A 24,684-nucleotide genomic window follows, 5' to 3' on the forward strand; every position below is an offset into this window, starting at 1 on the left:
AAGATGGTAGAGATTTAAGAAGTGGTAAGGATACCAGAGGCATGTCTTCATGTCTGCAAAGGGTACAGTGGGACCCTCTCTTCTGCTCCTGCCCATGATATAAACAGATGTGGTCCACCATGTGCTTCTGTTATGGTGTGCTGGATAATCATAGGTCTAATCATTCATGGGCTAGACCCTCCAAATCTATGGGCCAAAACAATCCTTTTCTCTATAGGTTATTATCTTACAAATCTGCTAAAGTGATATATTATCACACTTAATATTACTGTACAACATGTATTGTAAGGCTATGAGAATAGCTCTGTGTCATGAGGAAGATATCAAAACTAACCCCAGAAATAGAATAGCTAAATTTTATAATTATTAAATTATCTAATTTTTTATTTTTACTTATATGGGTGTTTTGCCAGCATGTGTGTCTGTGTACCACTTATGTGTGTGTATGGGGCCTACAGAGGCTAGAAGAGGGAACTGGACCTGAGACTGGAGTTACAGACCACTGTAAACTGCCCCGTGGGTGCTAGGAATGTAATCTGGGTCCTCTGGATGAGAAGCCAGTGTTTTTAACTACTAAGCCATCTCTCAGGCCTTGTTAAATTTTCTCTTTAATGAGAAAAACTAACATCAGATTAAGGAAAAAATGATGATCTCCAATAGTTTTGATTTGCTAAGTCATGATAGACATGTTTAAAATAATTTCCAGATGACACAAAACAACTGCCAACTCTCAACTGTGCCTCTTAGAGTACTAAAACTTAGTCCTCCTATGTATTCTTCAAACCCAGTCATTTCTTGGGGATGATATTCCATGGAGTTCCTAAATTTCAAGGTAGTTTCAATGATAGCTTTTCTAATTTTGATCTAGTTAACTGCTCCCCTATTCCCCACATAAGAACTTGTAAATGGAGAAGCAGAAATGGTCATGGTCCTGTAACCCAGCAGGAAGAAAAGTTGAAAAAGAACCACAAGTTCCAGGCTAGCTTAAATTTACAGTACATTTCAGACCACCTTGGGCTACCTAGCAAGGCCCTGTTTGAAAATCAAAACAAACAAACAAACGAAAACCTTATTACGGGAACTGAGTATTAGAGGACTTTTGGTCTTAATTTTGTCTTAATTTAAAATTAATCTAAAATTATTTTTCATTTATTTGCCTTTTATTTTGCTGCCTCTGTTAGGTCTTAGAGTAAGAAAGGGGAAAATATGGAGAAAAAGATAAAAATATTAACCTAATTGCTAACTTTAGAAACTACTGTCCTTATATTGAAATACAAACATCCTCCCACACATAATATGTATGTCTACAAAGAAACACTGGTGCTTGATTTGTACTTGCTATTATACTTATATAATTTATCAAAAGAAACAAATGAAGACACAAGGCAAAAACAAATTTTTAGTGAACACTAAGCAGTGGAAGACATTCATGCCCAGTGACTTGTCCTCTCAAGAAAAACAACTAGAAAAACAGATAAAATATATGTAAAGCCTCTGTGAGAACATAAGAAAATTCACGGTTTAGAGCTATGACCCTGAGTGTAGGGAAGCGAATGAAGTGAGCCCCACAGTTCCTATATCTTTTTGTTCAGATGAATTTTCAGAGCATACTGGCCAGGGGAAGGATGTTACACAGTAAGGTGACTCCACTAATTGTAGAAAATAGAATCAGAGTTTGGGGAGGCTGTTGTATCTACAACTGAATTTGCCCAGTGGGGTGTCACAGATGAGAAAATAAGGAAACAGTTCCAGAAATCTACATAATGGGTCTTTGAGTCATTACTTAAATAAATTGCTCACATATAAGAGGAATTCTGGACAAAGGAGATGGCTCAGTGGGTAAAGTACTTGCTATGCAAGGCTGAGAACCTGACTTTGAATCTCTAGCACTCATGTAAAAGCCAGGCACAGAGCTGGGGAGGTGAAAACTGCCAGTATATTTGCAGAAACAGAAAGCTCCAGTTTCAGTAAAAAATTATGTAAGGAGCAACAGGAAGAGATGCCTAATGTCAGCCTTTGGTTTCCATGTGTATACGCATAGGCATGCATACCTGCATAGATACATGCACACATGAATATACCCCCATATAAACACAAAGGGACCTCACCTAATAAGGCTGTGATAGAAAAATTAATAAGTAGAAAATTACCAGCTCTCACACGGGATTAGGAGACTTTTGTATGTGTCTTCCAGATGATATTTTATTTCCTTGACCTATTTCCCATTCCTGATGCCAACATTATGCTAATTTTTATTATTATTGCTACACAATTCTTGAAGTCTGATCGTGTTAGTTCTCAAACTTTATTTTCAGTTATTTTACTGTTGCTGGTCCTTTGTATTTAAAAACACATTGACTCATAGTATTTTTTTCATCCTAATGCAAAAGAATATACCTTTTTCTCAGCACCTCATGGTACCTTCTCCAAAATTGACCATATAATTGGTCACAAGACAGACCTCAACAAATATAAGAAGACCGAACTAATCCCATGCCTCCTATCAGATCACTATGAAGTAAGAGTGGTCTTGAAAAGCAACAAAAACAACAGAAAGCCCACATACATATGGAAACTGAACAATACTATACTCAATGATACCTTAGCCAAAGAAGAAATAAAGAAATCAAAGACTTTTTAGAATTTAATGAAAATGAAGGCACAACATACCCAAATCTATGGGACACAATGAAAGCAGTGCTAAGAGGAAAACTCATAGCCCTGAGTGCCTCCAAAAAGAAACGGGAGAGAGCATACACTAGCAGCTTAACAGCACACCTGAAAGCTCTGGAACAAAAGAAGCTAATTCACCCAGGAGGAGTAGGAGACAGGATATCATCAAACTCAGGGCTGAAATCAATCAAGTGGAAATAAAGAGAACCATACAAAGAATCAACAAAACCAGGAGCTGTTTCTACGAGAAAATCAATAAGATAGATAAACCCTTAGCCAGACTAACCAAAGGGCATGGAGACAGTATCCAAATTAAAAAAAAAAAAAATAGAAATGCAAAGGGAGATATAACAACAGAAAGTGAGGAAATTCAAAAAATCATCAGCTCCTATATTTAACACAACTGGAGAATCTGGAGGAAATGGACAATTTCCTAGACAGATACCAAACACCAAAATTAAATCAGGATCAAATAGATCATCTAAACAGTCCCATAACCCCTAAAGAAATAGAAGGGGTCATAGAAAGTCTTCCAACTCATAAAAAGCACAGGACCAGATGGTTTTAGTGCAGAATTCTATCAAACCTTCAAAGAAGACCTAATACCAATACTCTTCAAACTATTCCACAAAATAGAAACAGAAGGAACACTACCCAACTCATTCTACGAAGCCACAATTACACTGATACCAAAACCACACCAAGATCCAACAAAGAAAGAGAACTTCAGACCAGTTTCCCTTATGAACATTGATGAAAAAATACTCAATAAAATTCTTGCCAACTGAATCCAAGAACACATCAAGACGATCATTCACCATGATCACAAATAGGCTTCATCCCAGGGATGCAGGGATGGTGCAATATAAGGAATTCCATCAATGCAATCCACTACATAAACAAACTCAAAGAAAAAAAAAGCCCACATGGTCATTTCATTAGACGAAATCAAAAAGCATTTGACAAAATTTAGCATGCTTTCATGTTAAGAAGTCTTGGAAAGAACAGGAATTCAAGGCCCATACCTAAACATAGTAAAAGCAATATACAGCAAACCGGTAGCCAACATCAAACTAAATGGAGAGAAACTTGAAGCAATCCCACTAAAATCAGGGACTAGACAAGGCGGCCCCCTCTCTCCATCTTTTCAATATAGTACTTGAGGTACTCGCTAGAGCAATTAGACAACATAAGGAGGTCAAGGGGATACAAATTGGAAAGGAAGAAGTCAAACTATCACTATTTGCAGATGACATGATAGTCTACTTAAGTGACCCAAAAAACTCCACCAGAGAACTCCTACAGCTGATAAACAACTTCAGCAAACTGGCTGGTTATAAAATTAACTCAAGCAAATCAGTAGCCTTCCTATACTCAAAGGATAAGCAGGCTGAGAAAGAAATTAGGGAAATGACACCCTTCACAATAACCACAAACAATAAAGTATCTTGGTGTGACTCTAACCAAACAAGTAAAAGATCTGTATGACAAGAACTTCAAGTCTCTGAAGAAGGAAACTGAAGAAGACCTCAGAAAATGGAAAAATCTTCCATGCTTGTGGATTGGCAGGATTAATATAGTTAAAATGGTCATCTTTCCAAAAGCAATATACAGATTCAATGCAATCCCCATCAAAATTCCAACTCAGTTCTTCATAGAGGTAGAAAGAGCAATTCTCAAATTCATCTGGAATAACAAAAAACCCAGGATAGCTAAAACTATTCTCAGCAGTAAAAGAAATTCTGGGGAAATCAGTATCCCTGACTTCAAACAATACTACAGAGCAATAGTGTTAAAAACTTCATGGTATTGGTACAGTGACAGGCAGGTGGATCAATGGAATAGGATTGAAGATCCAGAAATGAACCCACACACCTATGGTCACTTGATCTTTGACAAAGGAGCTGAAAACATCCAGTGGAAAAAAGATCATAGTAATTTAGTGAAAGGAAAGAAAATGAGGGAGGGGAGAGATGGTTCTGTTGGCCAGGTTAATTTTGGCTTAAGAATCCACATGTAAATGTGGATGGAATCTAGCTTTTATTATATATTCCATCATATTTTTGACATAGATGATTATGTTTATGTTATTATGTTTATGACTAATATACTCTTCTAATACTATTGCATTTTTGTTTTTCTACATAATTAGCTAGATCTTCACAATGTTCAAAAGAAGTGGTGAGAATAGATACTTTTGTTAGTGGTATTAGGGGATATCCTGTTATTTTATTTTAATCAACTTGACATAAGCCAAAGTAATTTGGGAAGAAGGACTCTCAGCTGAGAAAAGGCACCCATCAAACTGCCCTAAGAGCACCTGTGAGACATTTCCTTGACTGATGATTGATGTGGGAGGGTCTAGCTCACTGTGGATGGTGCAACCCTTGGGTAGGTGGTACTGTAACCCTTGGGTAGGTGGTACTGTAACCCTTGGGTAGGTGGTACTGAATTACATAAGAATGCAGGCTAATCACACCATGGGGAACAAGAAACTAAGCAGCATTTTCTCAAGGCTTCTGCTTCAGTTCTTCTACTACATCTGGGCTCATGCCTTGAGTTCCTGCCCTGACTTCCTTTGGTAATAGATTGTGACCTGAGAACTGTAACATGAGAAGACAAAGCAAAACAAAACAAGCTGCTTCTCTCCCCAAGCTGCTTTTAGTCATAGTACTTCGTCCCAACAAAAGAAATCCTAGCTAAGACAGGGGGAAAACATTTATTATTTCCTAAATGAATATAACAGTTAATACGATTTTTGTAGATACCCACTGTCAGGTTGAGGAAATTCTCCTTTATCCATGTTTACTGAAATTTTTAACTAGAAGAGAATGTTTGATATTACCAAATGCCTCCTTTATATTTGTTGAAATAATTTATATAGTTTTTCCTTTTTAGACTGTTATAACAATTTACAGTGAGCAATTTTTAAACTTAAAGCCAGTATCAGTAGTAAAGTTTTTAGGTATTAGTATTTTGACATGTAAAATCACACTATTTTATGTATACAATCCAATGAGTTTGGAGACAAGAATGTACCTGTAAAATCATTATCATCAACCCAGACATGCCTTCTTCCTTCTTTGTAGAGAGCCTTATTGGAGTACCACACTGCCTGGCAGGACTTGACATTGACCAAGGACAAGGGCTTCAAGCAGGAATCTGACATTAGGGCATAATAGGGAAGTAGGTTACAGCAGGAGTTTTTATCTTAGGGTGGAATGAGAGAAGCAAGATTCAGGCAAGATTTTGGACTTGGACAAGGAAGTAGGCTCAGGTATTTTGGTCATCCTTACACACCCTTGGAAACAACTGTCACTGAAGTGATCGTGGGACTTTGTTTATTGACTTGACAATTGTGTTTACTGTCTTGCTTGTTCCTCATTGTACTACTATTGATCTTAATTCCTGCATGTAATTAAATTGGTATAAACATGGATTGGAAATTATTAAGCCTGCCTTCAGTCTCAGAATTAATGGGGGTCATGCTGCAGTTTTGTCTAATTGTCTCTCTCTTTTTTTTTAATCCTCACTCCTGTGCTGGAGAACTTGTTGACTGACTGAGTGGGCTTAGTCACTTCTGTGTCCTTACTGTCTCACAAGTGTATTCACACTAGCGCATTTAAACGTTTGTGTTACATACATCATTCACAGGTCTCCTGTTTCGTGTTGAATCTTCTTTAGAATGTATTTCTACAAACTTTTAAATGTTATTATTTAACTGTTACTGTTTAACTGTTATTATTCTTTCCCTCCTATCTTAATTCTTTGTTTGGATAATTCTTTAAAAGGACATGGACTTTTCAATATTAGGGCTACAAAAAAGATTCACTTCTGTTCTCTTCCAAAATTTTTTCCCTTAAACCTTTGATCAGCTTGAGATATAACGAGGGATGTTTTCTGTAACACTTAGTCCTTTTTACCAATACTTTGAGATATGGACTTTATCACCCATGACCTTCATATTCCCAAAGCATTTGCTTTCCAAATCTAAACTTCTTTTTCCATTTCATTGATTTATCTGTCTGTTCCTATCCCATGACAAATTACTTTAATTTCAGTGGCTTTCTAAAATTTTATCCTTTATACAGAATAGATTCTTACCATAGTATCTTTGGTTTAATTTTTCTGAATATATTTTGCTGTTTTTCATACTTACTTTTCTACCTGAAAGTATCATTTTGTAGTATTCCCATAGCTACTGTCCAGCCATTAAAATAATAAAACAATAATCAAGCAAACAAACTCATGTAGATTATTCAATAGATAAGAGTACTCAATGGATAAGAATACTTGTTTTTCAGGCTGGAGAGATGGCTCAGTGGTTAAGAGCACTGAGTTCTATTCCAGGGGTCCTGAGTTCAATTCCCAGCAACCACATGGTGACTTACAACCTTCTGTAATGAGACCTGATGCCGTCTTCTGGTGTGTGTCTAAAGACAGCTACAATGTACTCATATACATAAAATAAATAAATAATGAAACCTTTGAAAAAAAAGAGTATTTGCTTTGCAAGCATGAAGACCCGAGTTCAAATACCTAGTACCCATGTAAAAGCATAGGCATAGCTTATACATGCCAACATTCCCAACCCTAGGAGGCAAAAGAAGGCAAAGAAGGTGGATCTGCCATCCTGTCTAGCTAAAACAGCAAGCTTACAGGCCAGTAAGAGAGTCTGTCTCCGGGAAATAGTGTAGAACAAGCAAGACACCTAATGCACTGTTGCACAGGCATGCATACCAACACTGATATGCATGCAACACACAACACATATACACATGGTTTTGTGTGTGCATGTAAATGTGATACATGTACAGATATGTGCAGGTGTGGAGGTCAGCAGATGTCAATGTCAAGAGTCTTTGCTCAATCAAGGTTTCTCACTGAACTTATAGCTAATGGATTTGACCAGACAGCTGGCCATCTTCCCATTGCTGCCTCTCCAAGTGCTAGGATTACAAGAATGTGTTGTTGTTTCTTGCTTTTTTAATGTGTGTGACTTAGTCACTGTTCTACTGTTGTGAAGAGACACTATGACCAAGGCAACACCTGTAAAGAAAAGCATTTAATTGTGGGCTTACAATCTCAGAGGGTTAGTCCAATATCATCAAGGCAGGAACACCATCCACCATCCACCATCATCCATCCATCCATCCATCCATCCATCCATCCATCCATCCATCCATCATTTGATATGCACTGACAGATAGATGGAATGGTAGTGTTTAACTAGTATACAATATACCTTTTATCACTAAATACTTAAGAAGCAGTTTTTAACATTATAAACTTTCCCTTATATAACCAAGAGTATTATTCTCAAATTTAAAAAACTCAAAACAGATTCAATCTATAGTCCATGTTTCAATTTTGTCAAGTCCTGCCGGGGGTGGGGGGTTAGGGAGTGAGGGGTGAGCACTTAGAAGGTAGAGGCTGGTGGATTTCTGAGTTTGAGGCCAGCCTGGTCTACAGAGTGAGTTCCAGGACAGCCAGGGCTACACAGAGAAACCCTGTCTCAAAAAAACCCGAAAACAAACAAACAAACAAAACAAAACAAATGTTGTCAAGTCCACTATTACTTATAACCAATATTTCTATATTATTTTATTGTAACAAATCTTAGTTCACTATTATGGATTATATAGAAACAGAACTTTTCTGTTTCTAAACACTCCTACCCCGGGAGCCATGAAGCTCCAATCCCACTTATGCTAAAGCATCACTGACACTGTTAACTCATCAAAGCTGAGATTATATTGTATACTATTCTTATTCAGTTCTGTTTCTATAAGCTACTTAAAGAAATGAAATATTCAAAAATATGTCTCACCATTCTTTTTTCTAAGTTGTTCATTTTTCTTTATCTGTTCATTCTTCAGTCTGGATGAATGCATATTCTTCCTTTTACTGTCAATCATTAAAATAGACTCCTTGATTCTTTTTTAAAAATGGACTTATTAAATAACTGCAATGTTTTCTACAAGCATTCATGGAGAATCACATGAGATTTTAACAAAAAAAAAGAAACCCCAAAGACAATTACTGAGTTATTCTCAACATGGAGGTGGAACCTAAGTATGCTGTAGATAACTCCTGGGAGACAGCACATGCCAGGCTCTGAGTTCTATTACATTAGTGTAGCTACCTACAAATGTGAGGATTCTGAGCCTTCTACCCTTTCTCTCCAAGGAGGCATATCACTATCTATTCACCTTGCAGGAAAAAGAGGCAGGCCCTTTGCATGGGTATGAGGGGTAAAGGGACTTGCTGTGCAACAGGGCACAGATCAAAAACTACAAAATAATAAACAGCAACATAAAAATGCTTTTTACTTAAGGGTAAGTTGACACTGTCTCTAACATCCTCCAGCCCACAATTACTGATTAGATTTGTAGCATATCTAGTGAAAAAGATATAATTTAATAGCATACCTGAAATTCTCAGTTGTAAATATGCTATTTATTTGATCCTTATAGCTACGTGCTTTTGATAAAACCCTTTCTGGCTTCTTCAATGTGACGTCTGTATGCACCACATCTCTGCTAGCTTTCAGTTTTTCCAGTCTAGATGATCTTCTTAGTACATGTGGTGCTTCCTGGGCAGAGATATTTTTCATGGGATCTGAATTTTCCTTTTTGTTTAGTTGGTCACAAGAGATGGCATTTTCATGAGTCAATGTTTGCAATCTAAATAGTTTTGGGTCTTCTATATTCTATAAAGATATATATCCATAAATAGTTACAACATTAAAAGAAGTTATATACATCTCTATTAAAACTAAAGCAACTTATAAGTATATATGAAGACAATGAAAAATTTATAATCATATTTTTAAAAGAGCATAGATTGTAAGCTCATAAAAAACACAGGCAGCTAGTCTTGGTGACACATGCCTATAGTCCTAGCACTTGGAAACCACAGTAAGAGAGTTTAGAGTTTAAGAGTGGCTTGAACTTCAGAGGGAGACCTGGGGCAGTGGAAGGAAGGAAAAAGGAGAAAACTTTAAAATTACTTTCATCAATATTCAACTTTAAATTTCAAACGAAAATATAAGGTCCCTTTTGGTACTTAATTTGGCAGGAAATAAGTCATATAGAATATGACACTCATATAAGAACATGACAAAGCTCAATGGTATATCAGGAATTCTTCTGACTTACCCTTGATAACCTACTATCAATTAAACTTCTATGAAGACATTAACATTTGACATGTAACACATAACCTTGAGCTCATTTATGTATCCAGATGCAAAGCTTCTCAAACATATTAAGTTTGATATCTTACTCAAGATATCTCAAAGTATTGGATATCTTAACCACAGCTAAATAAAAGTATTTGATGTGAATCATTCTAGATGAATTTTCTTTCTATTTCAAAGGTTTCTCATCCTAAACTTGAAGACTGGCTAAAATCTGTGTTTACTTTATCAATATTAATCATATTTTCTACATTTTAGTCATAGTCCTTTTTCTTATACTAGAACAGTAAAATGTTTAATCATCTTTTTTGTTTGTTTGTTTTTTTGGAGACAGGGTTTCTCTGTATAGCCCTGGCTATCCTGGAACTCACTTTGTAGACCAGGCTGGCCTTGAACTCAGAAATCCGCCTGTCTCTGCCTCCCAGAGTGTTGGGATTACAGGCATGTGCCACCAACACCCACTATCTCCTTGATTAATATTTCTGTTTTTGTTTCTTAGTCCTAGTATCTGTCTGAGGGGAGACAGACAGACTACACTGGTATTACTCCAGGTTTATATGCTGCAACAAAAACTCGTCTTCTCTAAATCTTCCTGGGGATGTACATAGAATATTTTGTTAATAGCTAAGAGGAAATAAAAGAAATCTAAGTTTCTATTATTATTAGTTGATTAAGTTATATTTATATAATATATTTATGTATCACATCATAAAAGATTTCAAAGTACTAAATTTTTTCAAACTAGAAATATAAGCAACATATATTTCAAAATAAGTTGCAATATATCCTGTAATATACAGTCTCATTTGAATAAAATAAAGTTACAATGAATAGAAGTTATTGAAGATGTACCAAACTGTTAACAATTTTTAGAGAGTACATCTATAGAAGATTTAACCATACTGTTAAACAATCTTATAATATATGGTATGTTCTTTTTGGTTTTGATTGATCTGAGACAAGGTGCTACTAAGGCCCTATGCTGGCCTTGAACTCCTGTTGACCCTGCTGCCTCAGCCTCTCTAATTACAAGTATGTACTACCATACTTGCATTTAATTAATTTTATAATAATGAGAATACAAACTGACAACATGAAAAGGGAACCTGACGCCTGTTACATAATGCCTCCAGGCATAATGCTATAGGAATTCTAAAACCACAAGCTATGGCATTTTACTCATATTCCAAATAAGGCTTAATTCTTCCCTCCACACTTAGTAGCCCAAATTATCCCATGTACAATTACAGGGCTCAGTAGCTACTCTGTACTCAGGTAAATATAGCAATATTATAAACAAAGAGAAATTTCTGGTAAGAAATTCTTTCCTATGCATGAAGGTTATCTTTCACCAATATCTTCTAGATGTTGGTAATTGGTGAGATGATAAAAAGTTAACACATTAAAGATTATTACATGTCACTACAAAAATTAGCTTCAGATATTCATACTTGTATAGCCACCTGTCCTACTAATAGATGGTTGTTCCACAACCTGGATAACCAGGACTATCTAAATAAAGGGTAGCAAATTCACCTGTACTATTTGTGTACAATCCTCATCTATCTGAGACATGGTGGGATGAGCTTCTAAACATCCATTTCCACCACTAACATTGTTGCTTTTCTCTTGTCCTTGACAGATGAGTCCCACATCAGCACCTGGCAAGGTGTTGACAGTTGCCAGCAATGTAGCTGGCAACACGGCATCAGCCTTGTTTTCTAGTACATCTCTATCGCATGCTGACAAGGCATTCAAAGGGACAGATACAGAACTCAAGGAGTCACTCAATGTGTTAAAAAATTCTTGAGGATTGAAGTCATTCATTATTTCAAGCAGCATTTTTTCTTGGGTACATTCTGGTGATTCTAGTAACTTTTCTACAGCAGACACAAATGTTTCAAGAGAGCTTTCTTCATCTTTGGTTTCTTTAGATGTCATAGTCTGTGTTACTTCCTTTCCAGGCTCAGAAAATGTGCTTGGCACTGCTAAGGTCTTCACTGGCTCTGTTAACTTCTCCTTTAATGCAACCAAATCAGATGCCACAAGAGAAGTCCCTGAGAGAAGACTAACTTCAGGGGACTCTGAGCTTTCACTTAGTTCCTGTGTATTACATAAAACAAAGCAGTATTTAAAATTAAAACTTAGATTTAGAACTCATTTTGATATTAATTTATTTTTTACCAACTTTCTACTTTATCTATATTACTTTCCTGTATGAAATCAATAATGCCTGAATACATGGTTAAATATTTAACCAAGAGTGGGTAATGGACCAAGAGCAACATTTGCTGGATCACAGATGACAAATTCTCTTCAACTAAGCTTTAATTATCTGTTCTAACAAAACAGACAGACATTCTAGTTAGTTAAATTAACAAATGACCTCAATATGACACAGCTTAAGTAATGCTATAAAATTCTTGCCAAATATTTCTATCCATCATAAAATTACAAAATTAATATCACTTCACCTTTTGAATGAATATTAAAATGGAAATGAGAAAAGAACAGGAAATCAGAAAGAAAAACAGAAGAAATGAGGATGCAAGTATATGAAATTTTATGAATCCTGACTCTAAATTAATAACTCAAGGTTTTTTGTTGTTTAAAACCTTGAGTCATTAATTTAGAGTCAAATTTTTGGCCATCCAATGTTAGATTTACTTTTAAAGTTGCTATCCAAATTAGCTACTATGTTACTCAGGAAAATAATGTGCTTTCTAGGTATTGAAATGTATGTTCTCAATCCCTTTGGCTGTTCCCCCACAACATATCCACTTCCTCACTGGCAGCATGCGTTATCATCTCCTGAGATTGCTAATAATTTGTTCTATGTTGAACAAAAGAAGTAAGAAAATAATAAATTCTATGTACCACCATTTTATCCCATGTCTAGCATACAGAGCCTAATAGGATACCTTCATTTATTTGTAATGATAATTATAATTTTCTTTAAGATAAGAAATCTAAGAAATGAATCCTACTCATTTTTGAGTCACATCTCAAGGGTTCCCTGCTATTTAGTCATTTTATGTTTTTTAAATCCAAGACACTAAGGTGTACCAGGAATAATATGTAAGAGTAACCTTCAGGGAAGGGGAGGCAATAGAGAATTTTACTGATTTTTTAAAAATATTTTGGTGAGAGAAAAAGTCATAAAATTTTTCCCCACAAATTTTTTAAAACATGTAAAGATCTAAGATATGATGCTCTCCATATGTCTTAAAAGTATTTTTCCCAGATTATCTATTGGGAAATATTGACATAACCAGTGAAATATATCAGAGAAGAATCAATTACTTTGATCAATTTTACCAGTTACCTGCCACAGATCCAAAGGAAAGGAAGAGCTTGAGGCATGAATGAATGAGTTATGAAGAAGGGAAATAGCAACATCTATCTATTCAAACACAACTAGGTGCCAGGCCAGAAGTCATTGCTCCTGGTTCTCACGATAATTCTTTGAAACACCTGTCAGTACTTTATCGATGTAAACAAGAGCTGCCTTTGAAGCCACATCCACTCAAAATTTTATCCCTACTTGCCTACCCTCTGGCTTGTAAGTTCAACAAAACCTCTTTTGGTAACTGGATCTGTAAGAGGCTTAGCGGAGACGATGCAGCCAGGTAAGATAGGGTGAGCCTGAGAGGTCTGAAGCGACCTGGCATCTTGAGAACGGTTTGAGTTCACTGTAGGCAGAGCCAATTCACAACTCCAAGTGGAAAACAAAGACAAAGCAAGCCCTTGAAAAACATTAGCAACAAGACAATGAGAATGCAAGCTTGAATATTTAAAAGATGAGGTTGACCTTAAGAACAAAAAGGTTATGCTCTATCATCTAGGTATATGTAATATGTTTAACACTCCTCTAAATAAAGTATAAGAGACTTGTCATAGTGGGTAAGGAACACAGATCAAAATTACCAAAATTATTAAAGATCAGGAAGAATATATACCAGAAGGCACTACACAAGGTTACAAGGCAGGGAAGGAACTAATAATCCTACCCAGGGATGACACCTATGAACTACAACTACCAACATGACAGACACAATAACCCTAGGGTGCAGTACCTGCACTCATACTCTGGTGGCAACCAATAGCTCTCTAGTTGGACATAAGGCCTGTTCAACAAAAGTTTCCTGGTACTAGAAATCTAGACAATTATCCAGAGCTAGTAAGTCATGGATCTTAAACAAGAAACTACACTTGCCACTTTTTAAACCAGCATAATTCCTAAAATTTTAAATATTTATAAGTGTAATTCTCACCCCTCATCAAAAATTTCTCATTGCAATAAAATGAGAAAAATTACAGAAAAACAAAATTGATTAAAATGTGGAGAACAAAAGATTGTGCGTACCCAGTCCCAACCAATAGATCCACATACCAGCAGCTGCACTTAAGGCTCAGGGATCATTGCAGAAGAGAGGAAAGAAAGATTACAAGGCTAGAGGATCAGGGAGTTTTCTGGGAGACTGTGTCTCCTAGGAATGTCAGAGAGGCTTCACCCAGAAAGTCTCACCAAGAAGAAGATCTGAGCAATGATGACACCACTGAGCATGTTAACATGGAAGCGACAGTTTGTGGGTTCTCAACCCTAAGCAAGGAACTACAGACAACTGGGAAATGCAAGAGTGGAAGAAATAGTCTTTCCCAGGGAGTCAGCTCTGAGGTCATACCCATACTGGTAACATTACACAAACTGAGCAATAGAAACAGAGACACAGGAGCTCATACACACATATAAATTTAAACTTTGAACTTCTCACCCTTCTGAGTGTTGGGAGTTATAGGTCGGCATATATGTAGGGTAAAAACACTTTTTTTAAAAAGGCCATGAATTTGAGAGAGAGAAAGTACTTGCAGGGAAGAGGTTGGAGGGAGGAAAAGGTAGGAAAAATGATAGTCATATTATAGTTTCAAAAATATTATAGTTGGGTGGTGGTGGTGGTGGTGCACACCTTTAATCCCAGCATTCTGAAGGCTGAGGCAAGTGGATATTTTTGAGTTCAAAGCCAGTCTGGTCTACAGAGCAAGTTCCAGGACAGCCAGAGCTACAAAGAAAGACCGTGTATCAACATGTCCTCCCCAAAAACCTACAAAAAGAATAGGTTTCTAGCTATTGATGTGATTTAGTCAGATTATCACCTAGAAGAGTATAAATCCACTTGAAAGTTTAATCAACATGATTTTTAAAAATCTAAATTCACAATCTACAAAGCCAATCTTGGTTTCATAAACCAACCTTTTCTGAGTGTGGCAAATTTTCACAATTTTCAGCTTCAGGCCCTAGAACAGAAATACATGTATTTATTCAACCTTTATTAAACCACAGAGAATACTCTCTTCGATCAGCACTGTCTAGCTAAAACTTGAGCTTTCTTAAATAATTCAACAGATATATCAAGCATCTTCTAAATATATCAATTTGTTGATATAAACTTGATATTTAGAAAATAATAAACCTCTCCATTTCTTGGGCTGAGGATATAGCAAAACTGGTAGACTGCTTGCCCTGGGTTCTACACCTCATACTCCTTGAACTCTTTTTTTTTTTCTTTATTGATATATTTTTTTATTTACATTTCAAATGATTTCTCCTTTTCTGGGTCCCCACTCCCTGAAAGTCCCATAAGCCCTCTTCCCTCCCCCTGTTCCTCCATCTACCCCTTCCCACTTCCCTGTTCTGGTATTCCCCTATACTGTTGCATTGAGTCTTTCCAGAACCAGGGGCCACTCCTCTATTATTTTTGGACATCATTTAATATGTGGATTATGTCTTGGGTATTCAAAGTTTCTAGGCTAATATCCACTTATCAGTGAGTGCATACCATGATTGATCTTTTGAGACTGGGTTACCTCACTTAGTATGATGTTCTCCAGCTCCATCCATTTGTCTAAGAATTTCATGAATTCATTGTTTCTAATGGCTGAATAGTACTCCATTGTGTAAATATACCACATTTTTTTGTATCCATTCCTCCGTTGAAGGACACCTGGGTTCTTTCCAGCTTCTGGCTACTACAAATAGGGCTGCTATGAACATAGTGGAGCATGTGTCCTTATTGCATGCTGAAGAGTCCTCTGGGTATATGCCTAGGAGTGGTATAGCAGGGTCCTCCGGAAGTGTCATGCCCACTTTTCTGAGGAACCACCAGACTGATTTCCAAAGTGGTTGCACCATCTTGCAATCCCACCAGCAGTGGAGGAGTGTTTCTCTTTCTCCACATCCTTGCCTGGAGTGTTAGTACAGCCCAGGCCTATAACCCAGCACTGAGGAGAGGGGTCAGAAGGTCAAAGTCATCCTAGGCTACACAATGAGATCAAGACTAGCCAGGGTTCTCTCATACACTTTGGTTCTTCATTTCAAAGAGGAAGGGGTGGGGTGGGGAATTATGTTGAAACAGGGTTCAGGAATGAATTGAGTTGGAGTTGTGCAAAGAAAATTCTAAGTGCTTGGGAGAAAACGCCAAGAAAACAAGAGTCTTGTGAACCTCAAAAGAGTCATGTTTCTTCAAAAATATGAACTTGGAATTGTTTGGGGAACCTACTTTCTTGTTCCTCCCAGGTGTAGTGGATGATAGGAATGAGTTAAAATTACTCACTACAATTGGCTATTGATATTCGTTTATATTCCTCTATGGAAAAACATGTTTTTGCCATATGAAGTTTGTTCTTGTGATTACATATAGCTTGAACTCTTGAGAAACTTACTCATGTGACCTTTCATAATCCTCAGGGTATAAACTATCTGATACTATGAATAGAGTTGGCTATTGCATGAGACGTTAGTCCCTCTCATTTTCAGTCTCCACTCTCCCAGGTCTAACGGCCAATTAGTGGTAAACAATGTGAATCCAACAAGAATTGTAACTATTTGTAATTAGTTTAGCTAAAAACAAACCTCTCTATTTCTGTTGGATTATTCAAAGTATTTATAACTGGAGAGGAAGGAGTTATAACTTGTTTCTTAGAGGTACCATCTCCTCTGTCATAAGTAATATAGCCTAAATGAATTCTAGTTATCTGGAATTAGATGTGAATACCTCATGTGGTACCAAAAGGAATTAGGGGATCATCTAGGCTCTACTGTGGGTAGAATTCACATCTCACTGATGCTTCAAATAGTCTCTTTCTTGTGGTTTCTTCTGATTATAGACAAAATCTACATAGCTAACAAAAATAGGAAGTAATTATCTACTGAATCTCAGAATACAGCCTTGCAGGCAACACAGGTTTACAGGGAAGAAACTACGCATAAATATACCTGCTAAACTTTACACCATCCAAAAATCTTGAGGCTGACCCCTAACCCCACTTCCCACTCCTTAGGGAGAGGGATAATGTAGGAAGTGGCTGCTTCAGTTGTTTTGGTCTTCAGTGTTTTGCTTCATGTAGATATTTGATAATTAAAAGTATAAAAATAAATAAGATTAAATCTGATTGCTAGTCTAAAAGACCTACTACACTGAATTCTCAGCATTTAGCATTTACATGTGTCTGTAATTCCAGTCCTAATGTACTGATACTGTCTTCTGGCTATCATAGGCACTAGGCACACATGTAGTACAGACATAAATGCAAGCAAAACACTCATACACAATAAATAGATAGATAGGTAGATAGACAGATAAATAGATAGATAGATAGATAGAGATAAATGCATACTTACTTTAAGAGAAGATTAAAATGGCAAACATGTAGTACAGACAAAAATGCAAGCAAAACACTCATACACAATAGATAGATAGATAAATGCATATTTACTTTAAGAGAAGATTAAAATGGCATTCTACTCTTTCACAAGATTACCAGTGGAAGTCAGCCAATATTTTATTTTTTTGAACCAATATTTAATTTTATTATTCTTTTAGAACCTTTCATATCAAGCAGCAATGACAAGTTCTACAACCCATACCTTAAGTTATTAAAAATATTAATACTGGGGGTGGACAAATTGCTCAGTAATTAAGGATACTGGCTACTCTTTGAGACAACCCAAGTCTCAGCTCCTACATGGTGACTCACAACCATCTCTAACTCCAGTCCCAGGGTGTCTGATTCTATCTCCTACTGTCTACTAGGATAGTAGTAGTGCCCAGCACCATGGGCACTGCATGTATACAAACATGAAGGCAAAACACCCATATAACATAAAATAAAATAAAAAGTGTTAATACTATGAATGAAACATATCTTTAGTTATCTATGAAGGGAGGGTATTTTTTCTTTGCTTAATTAAATGGTTAGATTCTTGAGAGAATTAAAAAATGAAAAATTCTTTACAATTCCTTTGTATAATAAAGAAAACTTTATAAATAAAAAGTAATGAAGAATAAAAGACAGAAAACTAAAAGGAACAATATCTCAATAAATAAAGATATTGTCTTTAACAATTTCATCACAAAAAACTAGCATTTTATAATACCAGCTGCCATTTAGAAAGCTTGATAATTAATAAAAGTATCTTATACTAATATTAGCTCATTGAAAATTAAATATTTCAAAGAAACAATATGGTTAGGGAGAATGGGGCCCAGGCTCTTTCAGTAAAATACTTGTTGTATAAACATGAGGACCTGCGTTCAATCCCCAGCATCCACATAAAAGCTGGTTGCAGACAGGAGGATTCCTAGGGCTTGCTTGCTAGATAATCTAGACAAACTCACAAGCAGTGAACGACCCAGTCTCAAAACATATGGTGAACAGTTACTGAGAAAGATACGTGATCTCTACCTCTAACCACACACACACACACACACACACACACACACACACACACACACACACACATCCTAACACATGAAAACTTGAAAAAGTACTACTCCTTTAACATTTAAACACTGATTACAAGCTGAAATTTCTTTAGACACCAAAAACTACAAGTTGAATAGGATTAAACTTTGTATAACATCAAACCTTGTTTTAACTTGGGGTGGGGGCATGCATATTCATGTTGGCATATGTGAGTCCACTTGTCTTTGAAGACTAGATCTGACACAGTGTATCAATCCTTAGGAGTCATTTACCTTGTTTTATGAGACCAGGAGCTAGCTAAGTGGGCTAGACTGGTTGGCCAGTGAGCCCCAAAGACCAACCTATAGCCATCTCCTCTGCACTGGAATGTCAAGCATGTGCCAAATCCAGCTTTAGTTGTTTTTTATGTATATGGGTGTTTTGCATGGATGTATGCCTGTGTACCATGTCTATCCCTGGAGTCTACAGAGGCCAGAAGAGGTATTAGATTCCCCTGTAATTAGAGTTACTGATGGTTGTGAGCCACTGTGTGGATATTGGGAATTGAACCTGAGTACTCTGGAAGAACACTGACACACCTCTCCCACATTTAGCTTTTTTTATTGGGTTTTTGGGGATCAAGTCACCATATTCACACAACAGCATACACTTTGCCAACTGAGCCCAACAGCAAATGTCTTATAAAGGTAAAGCATACCCAACTACAATGGTTATATAATTTATCAGACAAATTCTGAAGTAATAATGCTAGTATGAGATACTATTATTTATTTGTTTATGTTACTGGAACACATTAATGCTAAGAAATGTTTATTTTAAGCCCTTCCACCAAAATAGCACAAAAAACATAAGAAGGAAATTCCTGTCTCTCCAAATACCAAAGCCAAGGTCAAGAATCTAAAAATCAAGAAAGTAGCATTGAAAGACATCCTCAGTGCATACCCCAATCCCATCAAATTCACCCGGGACTGACTGGTCATGTAGTCTCTAGAGGCACTAGATACTGTGGTTAGAGTGTAAGTCTACATCTCTGAGGGGTAAGGTATCCTGGCAGTCAGGAGCCAAGGAATACCACAAAGTCACACTCTACAACAAACCTCACATAAGAGATTTATTGGGAAAGACAAGAAGGGGAGTGGCTGCCTCTGCTTGAGAGCTTGGGCTCTCTGACAACACCATTGTTTGCTTCATCATCACCAACAGCACTAAGCTAGTCAGAACTGGAGACATCATCACCTTCATCAACAACCATATTCACAGCAACAGCATCAATGAATGAAGCGATCCTTATACCAACAACTACAATAACAAATAAACCAAGAGTAAAGTACGATATTGTGATTACCCTACTATACTGTAGATGGATTCCTTCCAGAATACTGGGCCCATAAGCACATCATTCAAAACATCACATATACCAAGAATTTATTCTATGCTAAATATTCTTACTGTAAAGCTATTAGGAATACAGTTTGGTATAGTTGTTGTGATGGAGAACAGTAACACCCATTTTGTATCACAGACATCTTGAAAAAGTCCTTGCTTTTCAGCATGACATCCATCAGATACAACTTGATATCTTCATGCTTTAAGACAGGTAAGTGATCCTGTATTTAGCATTCATACAGCATTTATACAGCATTCAATAATTGTTTATTAGAAATATGAAAAATAACAGATTAAAAACTAGGTACTAGAAGTACATGTTTGGGTAGGTGATAGCAAAAATAATAATACAGTAATATAAAGTAGAAGTTTATAAAGGTTAACAGTTGTTTTATCACGTCCTTGTACCCACTTCTTACAGGCATCACTTGTTAGGGGTTTGATTTGTGCTTACATGGGAATTTGCACATCCACTGCAAGTCCCTGACAAGTCGGTTTTTTGACTTGGGTCAATAAAAAGCCAGTGGCCAATGGATAGGCAGGACTTTTAGGATTCCTGGGCAAGAAATGCAGCGGGGGTGGTGGGGGGAGGGAAGCTGAGGGAATCTGCTATGAGAGGGGAGTAGAACAGACCAAGCCATGAAGAAGCCGGGATAAGACAGCTGAAAGGTAGGTGCAAAGGGAAAGTGGGCCCATGCAAGGGGTGGGGGGTGGGGGGCTGCCCAGACAGAAACAGGGCAGCAAAGATAAAATATAGATTTAAAACGTGTTAACTCAGGAATACCACAGGGGAGTATATAATAGCCAAGGGAGGCTTTGGAAGTGCCCGACCACTAAGCTAATTAGGCATATTAAAATATAAAGCTCTGGGCAGGTGCAGCACACCTGCTGGGAGCACAGAGCACTCAAGAATTCACTACTGCAATCACTGACCACTGTGCATATTTACTCCACTGTGAAACAGTAGTCAAAATATCACTAGCAAAATACCTCAATATCAAAGGGGAAAAATGGCTAAATGGGTCTATGTGAGGCATAGAAAAGTTGTAATAAGGTCATAAAGAGACAAAGCAATTATTATTTTCAAATATAATTCCTCAAAATCAAAACTGAAGAGTACAAATCATAACAATAGATACAAATTGCAACTGCCCTATTTCTCTAATGGGTTGTCTACACACAATTAAAGGTCAGCAACAACTTGATTTCAAACACAAGCCTAGTTGAAAATAAATCCATATTTAATGATGTCCTTTTCTCTTTTTTTCTTATTTATTCATTCATTTTTTTTTTTACTTATTTGCGTTACATCCTGCTTACTTCCCCCCTCCCAGTCACTCCCTCCCACAATCCTTCCTTCCCTCCCTCCCCTTCTCAGAGAGCATGGGCCCTGAATGGGTAACCAGGCCCCCTACTTGGCCCATCAAGTCTCTGCAAGGCTAAGCACATCCTCTCCCACTGAGGCCAGACAAGGAAGTCCAACTAGAAGAACATATTCCACAGACAGGTGACAGCTTTTGGGGTAGCCCCCCTCCTTCTGCTTCAGTTGTTTGGGGACTCATATGAAGAACATCTTCTACTCTTACAGATTCTCATATGTATTGATGTTCATGAAAGCTTACCTCCAGTGTTTTGGTGACTCCATGAAACTTCAGGGTGAGGAAATGACACAGTGAATGCTGAGAATTCTTTTTTAGTTCTAAAAAAATAATTAACAAAAACAGACTTTTAAATGCAAAGAAAACAATTTTGGTTACATTACTCTAATGACTGTTTACCAAATAAGGGTGGCTAGCTGAGAGAAAATGGCACTATCTTCAAATGATGGTTTGGTATTAGAGTATTAATGGAAGCGGATGCCATGCGAGAAATAAATGTCTCAGCTATTATTTCCTACTTTTGTATTTCATAGCAAATATAAAGGGGAAGAAAAATATTGAAAGAGGATTAAAACTAAATAAAGGTCATGTCTATTCTGCAATTTTGACACTCTACTTTGAGGTAATTAAAAACTGAATGAAAAAAGCAATCAGTCAGCTATTTTATTTCTTCATAGTAACTTACTGCATGAATACAAGGGCATTTTCCTGTTTAAAATAAAAAAATCTTCTTGCTTCGGGTGCTTTTAACAATAGTTTTTAATGTATTATGCATTGTTATTTAAATCCTATGCAAGAATAAAAAATAGAGCTTTTTCTCCTATCCAAAAGTGGCCAATAAAAGTTAGTTTGAAAATGTTGATTAAGCCTTCAAACAGAATAATTTCTGTGAAGCCAACAGGAAAAAATACCATACCTGAGAAGAATAAAACAACTGTAAACAAGATAAATCCACAGGTTTTAATCAACAAAAGAATTTCCTTCTCTAATTTCAATAACTGTATTGAGAGTATTAAGACATAGACTGAATAAACAAATGTCTCTTTTAAATATTAAAAATAGTTAAGATAAAGATCACAAACAAGATAAATGTCCAATGATGAGTAATTCAACAAATTATAAGTTATACAATAAAATATTATATCCTTCAAAGCACTTTAATTGCATAACATGGCAAATAATTTTGTGTACATTGTTTAAAACAAACCAAATAAACAGACACTTTTATTTGTAAAATTAAAAAAGTTATGCTAAAAAATCAATGATATAAGAAAGTAATTATAATAAACTACTTATTTAAAATTTAAAAACCTAACCGTAAAATAATCTATAAAAAATTTAAATATCAGTGGCTTTTTAAAAATTTTTTTATTGGTTTTTTTCGAGATAGGGTTTCTCTGTGTAGCCCTGGCTGTCCTGGAACTCACTTTGTAGACCAGGCTGGCCTCGAACTCAGAAATCTGCCTGCCTCTGCCTCCCAAGTGCTGGGATTTAATGCGCCACCACCGCCCAGCTTATGACTTTGGACACCCAGACACCCCAAGACTCCCAGGGACGGAACCATCAACCAAGGGGTACACATGGTTCCAGCCAAAAATGTGGCAGAGGAATGCCTTGTTGGGCATCAGTGGGAGGAGTGGTCTTTGGCCAGGTAAAGGCTCAATAGAGGCCCCAAAAAAGGGAAAGGGATGGGGGGGGGGCTGGGAAGTTGGGGGGGAGGTGGGAGTGTGTTGGGCAGAGGGGCATATACATGGAAGCAGAGGGTGGGAGGAAGGGTAGGGAATCTTTGGGGAGGGGGACTTTTGGGAGGGGGAAATTGGGAAAGGTTTTACCATTGGCAATGTAATGAAGAAGATACTAAATAAAAAAATTTTAAACATGCATACGAATGGATATATATATATATATATATATATATATATAAAAATAGCATAAAATAAGATGCTCCAAATGATTCTCTAAGCTAAATTATATCATATATTAGTGTTCCTTACCTTTTTCTTCTTTATTTTTATACATTAAATTATATTACTAATATTTGAGTAAATTGATACATTGATGTATTGCTAATATATTGATATATTACTAATATTCGGTAAAGTGATAACTTTACAAAAATGTTCTTGAATGTTTTGAATCTTTGGACTCTTATACTATTTAGGATTTCAAAGAACTTTTGTTTATATGGCTTATATAGATGTATATGTAAATATAAACATTAAACTTTAATATTCAACTTTAAATGACAGTAATAATTTAGAAATATATTAGAATATTTAAATGAAAATCATATTGTCTAAGATAAAAGAAATGAGTAAGAAGAGCTGCAGTTGGGCTTGGCAGACGAAGGTCAACAGTTAAAACACTGCTGCATGAGCTGGATGACCCTAGTGTGTATCCCTAAAATCTATGTAAAATGCTCAGAGTGTGGTAGCCTGCCTATGATTCTAGCCTCCCAAGGTGAAAACATAGGATCCCCAAAGTGAATACAGTAGAAGAGTCATTGAGGAGATCTGTAGAGGAATTTTAATCCTGCAACATGACTCTTCTGATCATAGCCAAAGATTCTGTAGATTTGTGTGACCCAGCTGGAATGCTGGCACACCATTAATACACACCTCAAGAGAAGGCTCCAAGGCCTGACACTATTACTGATGCTATGGTGTTCTTACAGACAGGAGCCTAGCATGGCTGCCCTCTGAGAAGCCCAACAAGCAGCTGACTAAGACAGACACAGATACTTAAACCCACCCATTGGACTGAAGTCAGGGGTCCCTGTGGTTGAATTAGGGAAGGGCTGGAAGAAGCTGGGGTGGAAAGCAACCCCACAGGAAGACCAGCAGTCTCAACTAACCCAAACTCCTGAGATGTCTCAAACACTAAGCCAAAAACCAGGCAGCATACATGAGCTGGTGTGAGGTCTCCAACACATATACAGCAGAAGCTGCTTGGTCTGGCCTCAGTGAGAGAAGATGCACCTAACCCTTGTGAGACTTGAGACCCCAAGAAGTGGGGAGACCTGGTGGGGTGGTTGGGGTTTGGGAATGGAGACATCCTCTTAGAGACAGGGGATGGAGGAATGGAATGAGGAACTGTTGGAGGGCAGACAGGGGGAGATAACGACTGGACTGTAAAAATAAGATTAAAGATAAAAAAATGGGGTACAGAACTAAATAGAGAATTCTCAACAGAGGAATCTTGAATGGCTGAGAAACACTTAAATGCCCAAAGTCCTTAGTCATCAGGGAAACGCAAGTCAAAACAACTCTGAGACCCTAACTT

At 36.8% G+C, this 24,684-nt stretch overlaps 1 protein-coding gene across 1 annotated transcript in view; it reads right to left on the reverse strand.

The window, feature by feature from the left end:
• The window catches only part of Ankrd31 (ankyrin repeat domain 31), a 183,395-nt gene that overhangs the window by 114,110 nt on the left and 44,601 nt on the right, over nt 1-24,684 (reverse strand). Inside the window, exons 5-9 of the mRNA XM_052159647.1 lie at nt 21,646-21,722; nt 15,126-15,169; nt 11,411-11,977; nt 9,105-9,385; nt 8,504-8,580 (exon numbers count right to left, since the gene is read on the reverse strand). Coding sequence (XP_052015607.1) covers nt 8,504-8,580; nt 9,105-9,385; nt 11,411-11,977; nt 15,126-15,169; nt 21,646-21,722 — 1,046 coding nt within the window. The remainder of the gene's footprint in view (nt 1-8,503; nt 8,581-9,104; nt 9,386-11,410; nt 11,978-15,125; nt 15,170-21,645; nt 21,723-24,684) is intronic.

This window comes from Apodemus sylvaticus, chromosome 16 (assembly GCF_947179515.1).
Source record: "Apodemus sylvaticus chromosome 16, mApoSyl1.1, whole genome shotgun sequence".
Classification (NCBI taxonomy): Eukaryota; Metazoa; Chordata; class Mammalia; order Rodentia; family Muridae; genus Apodemus; species Apodemus sylvaticus.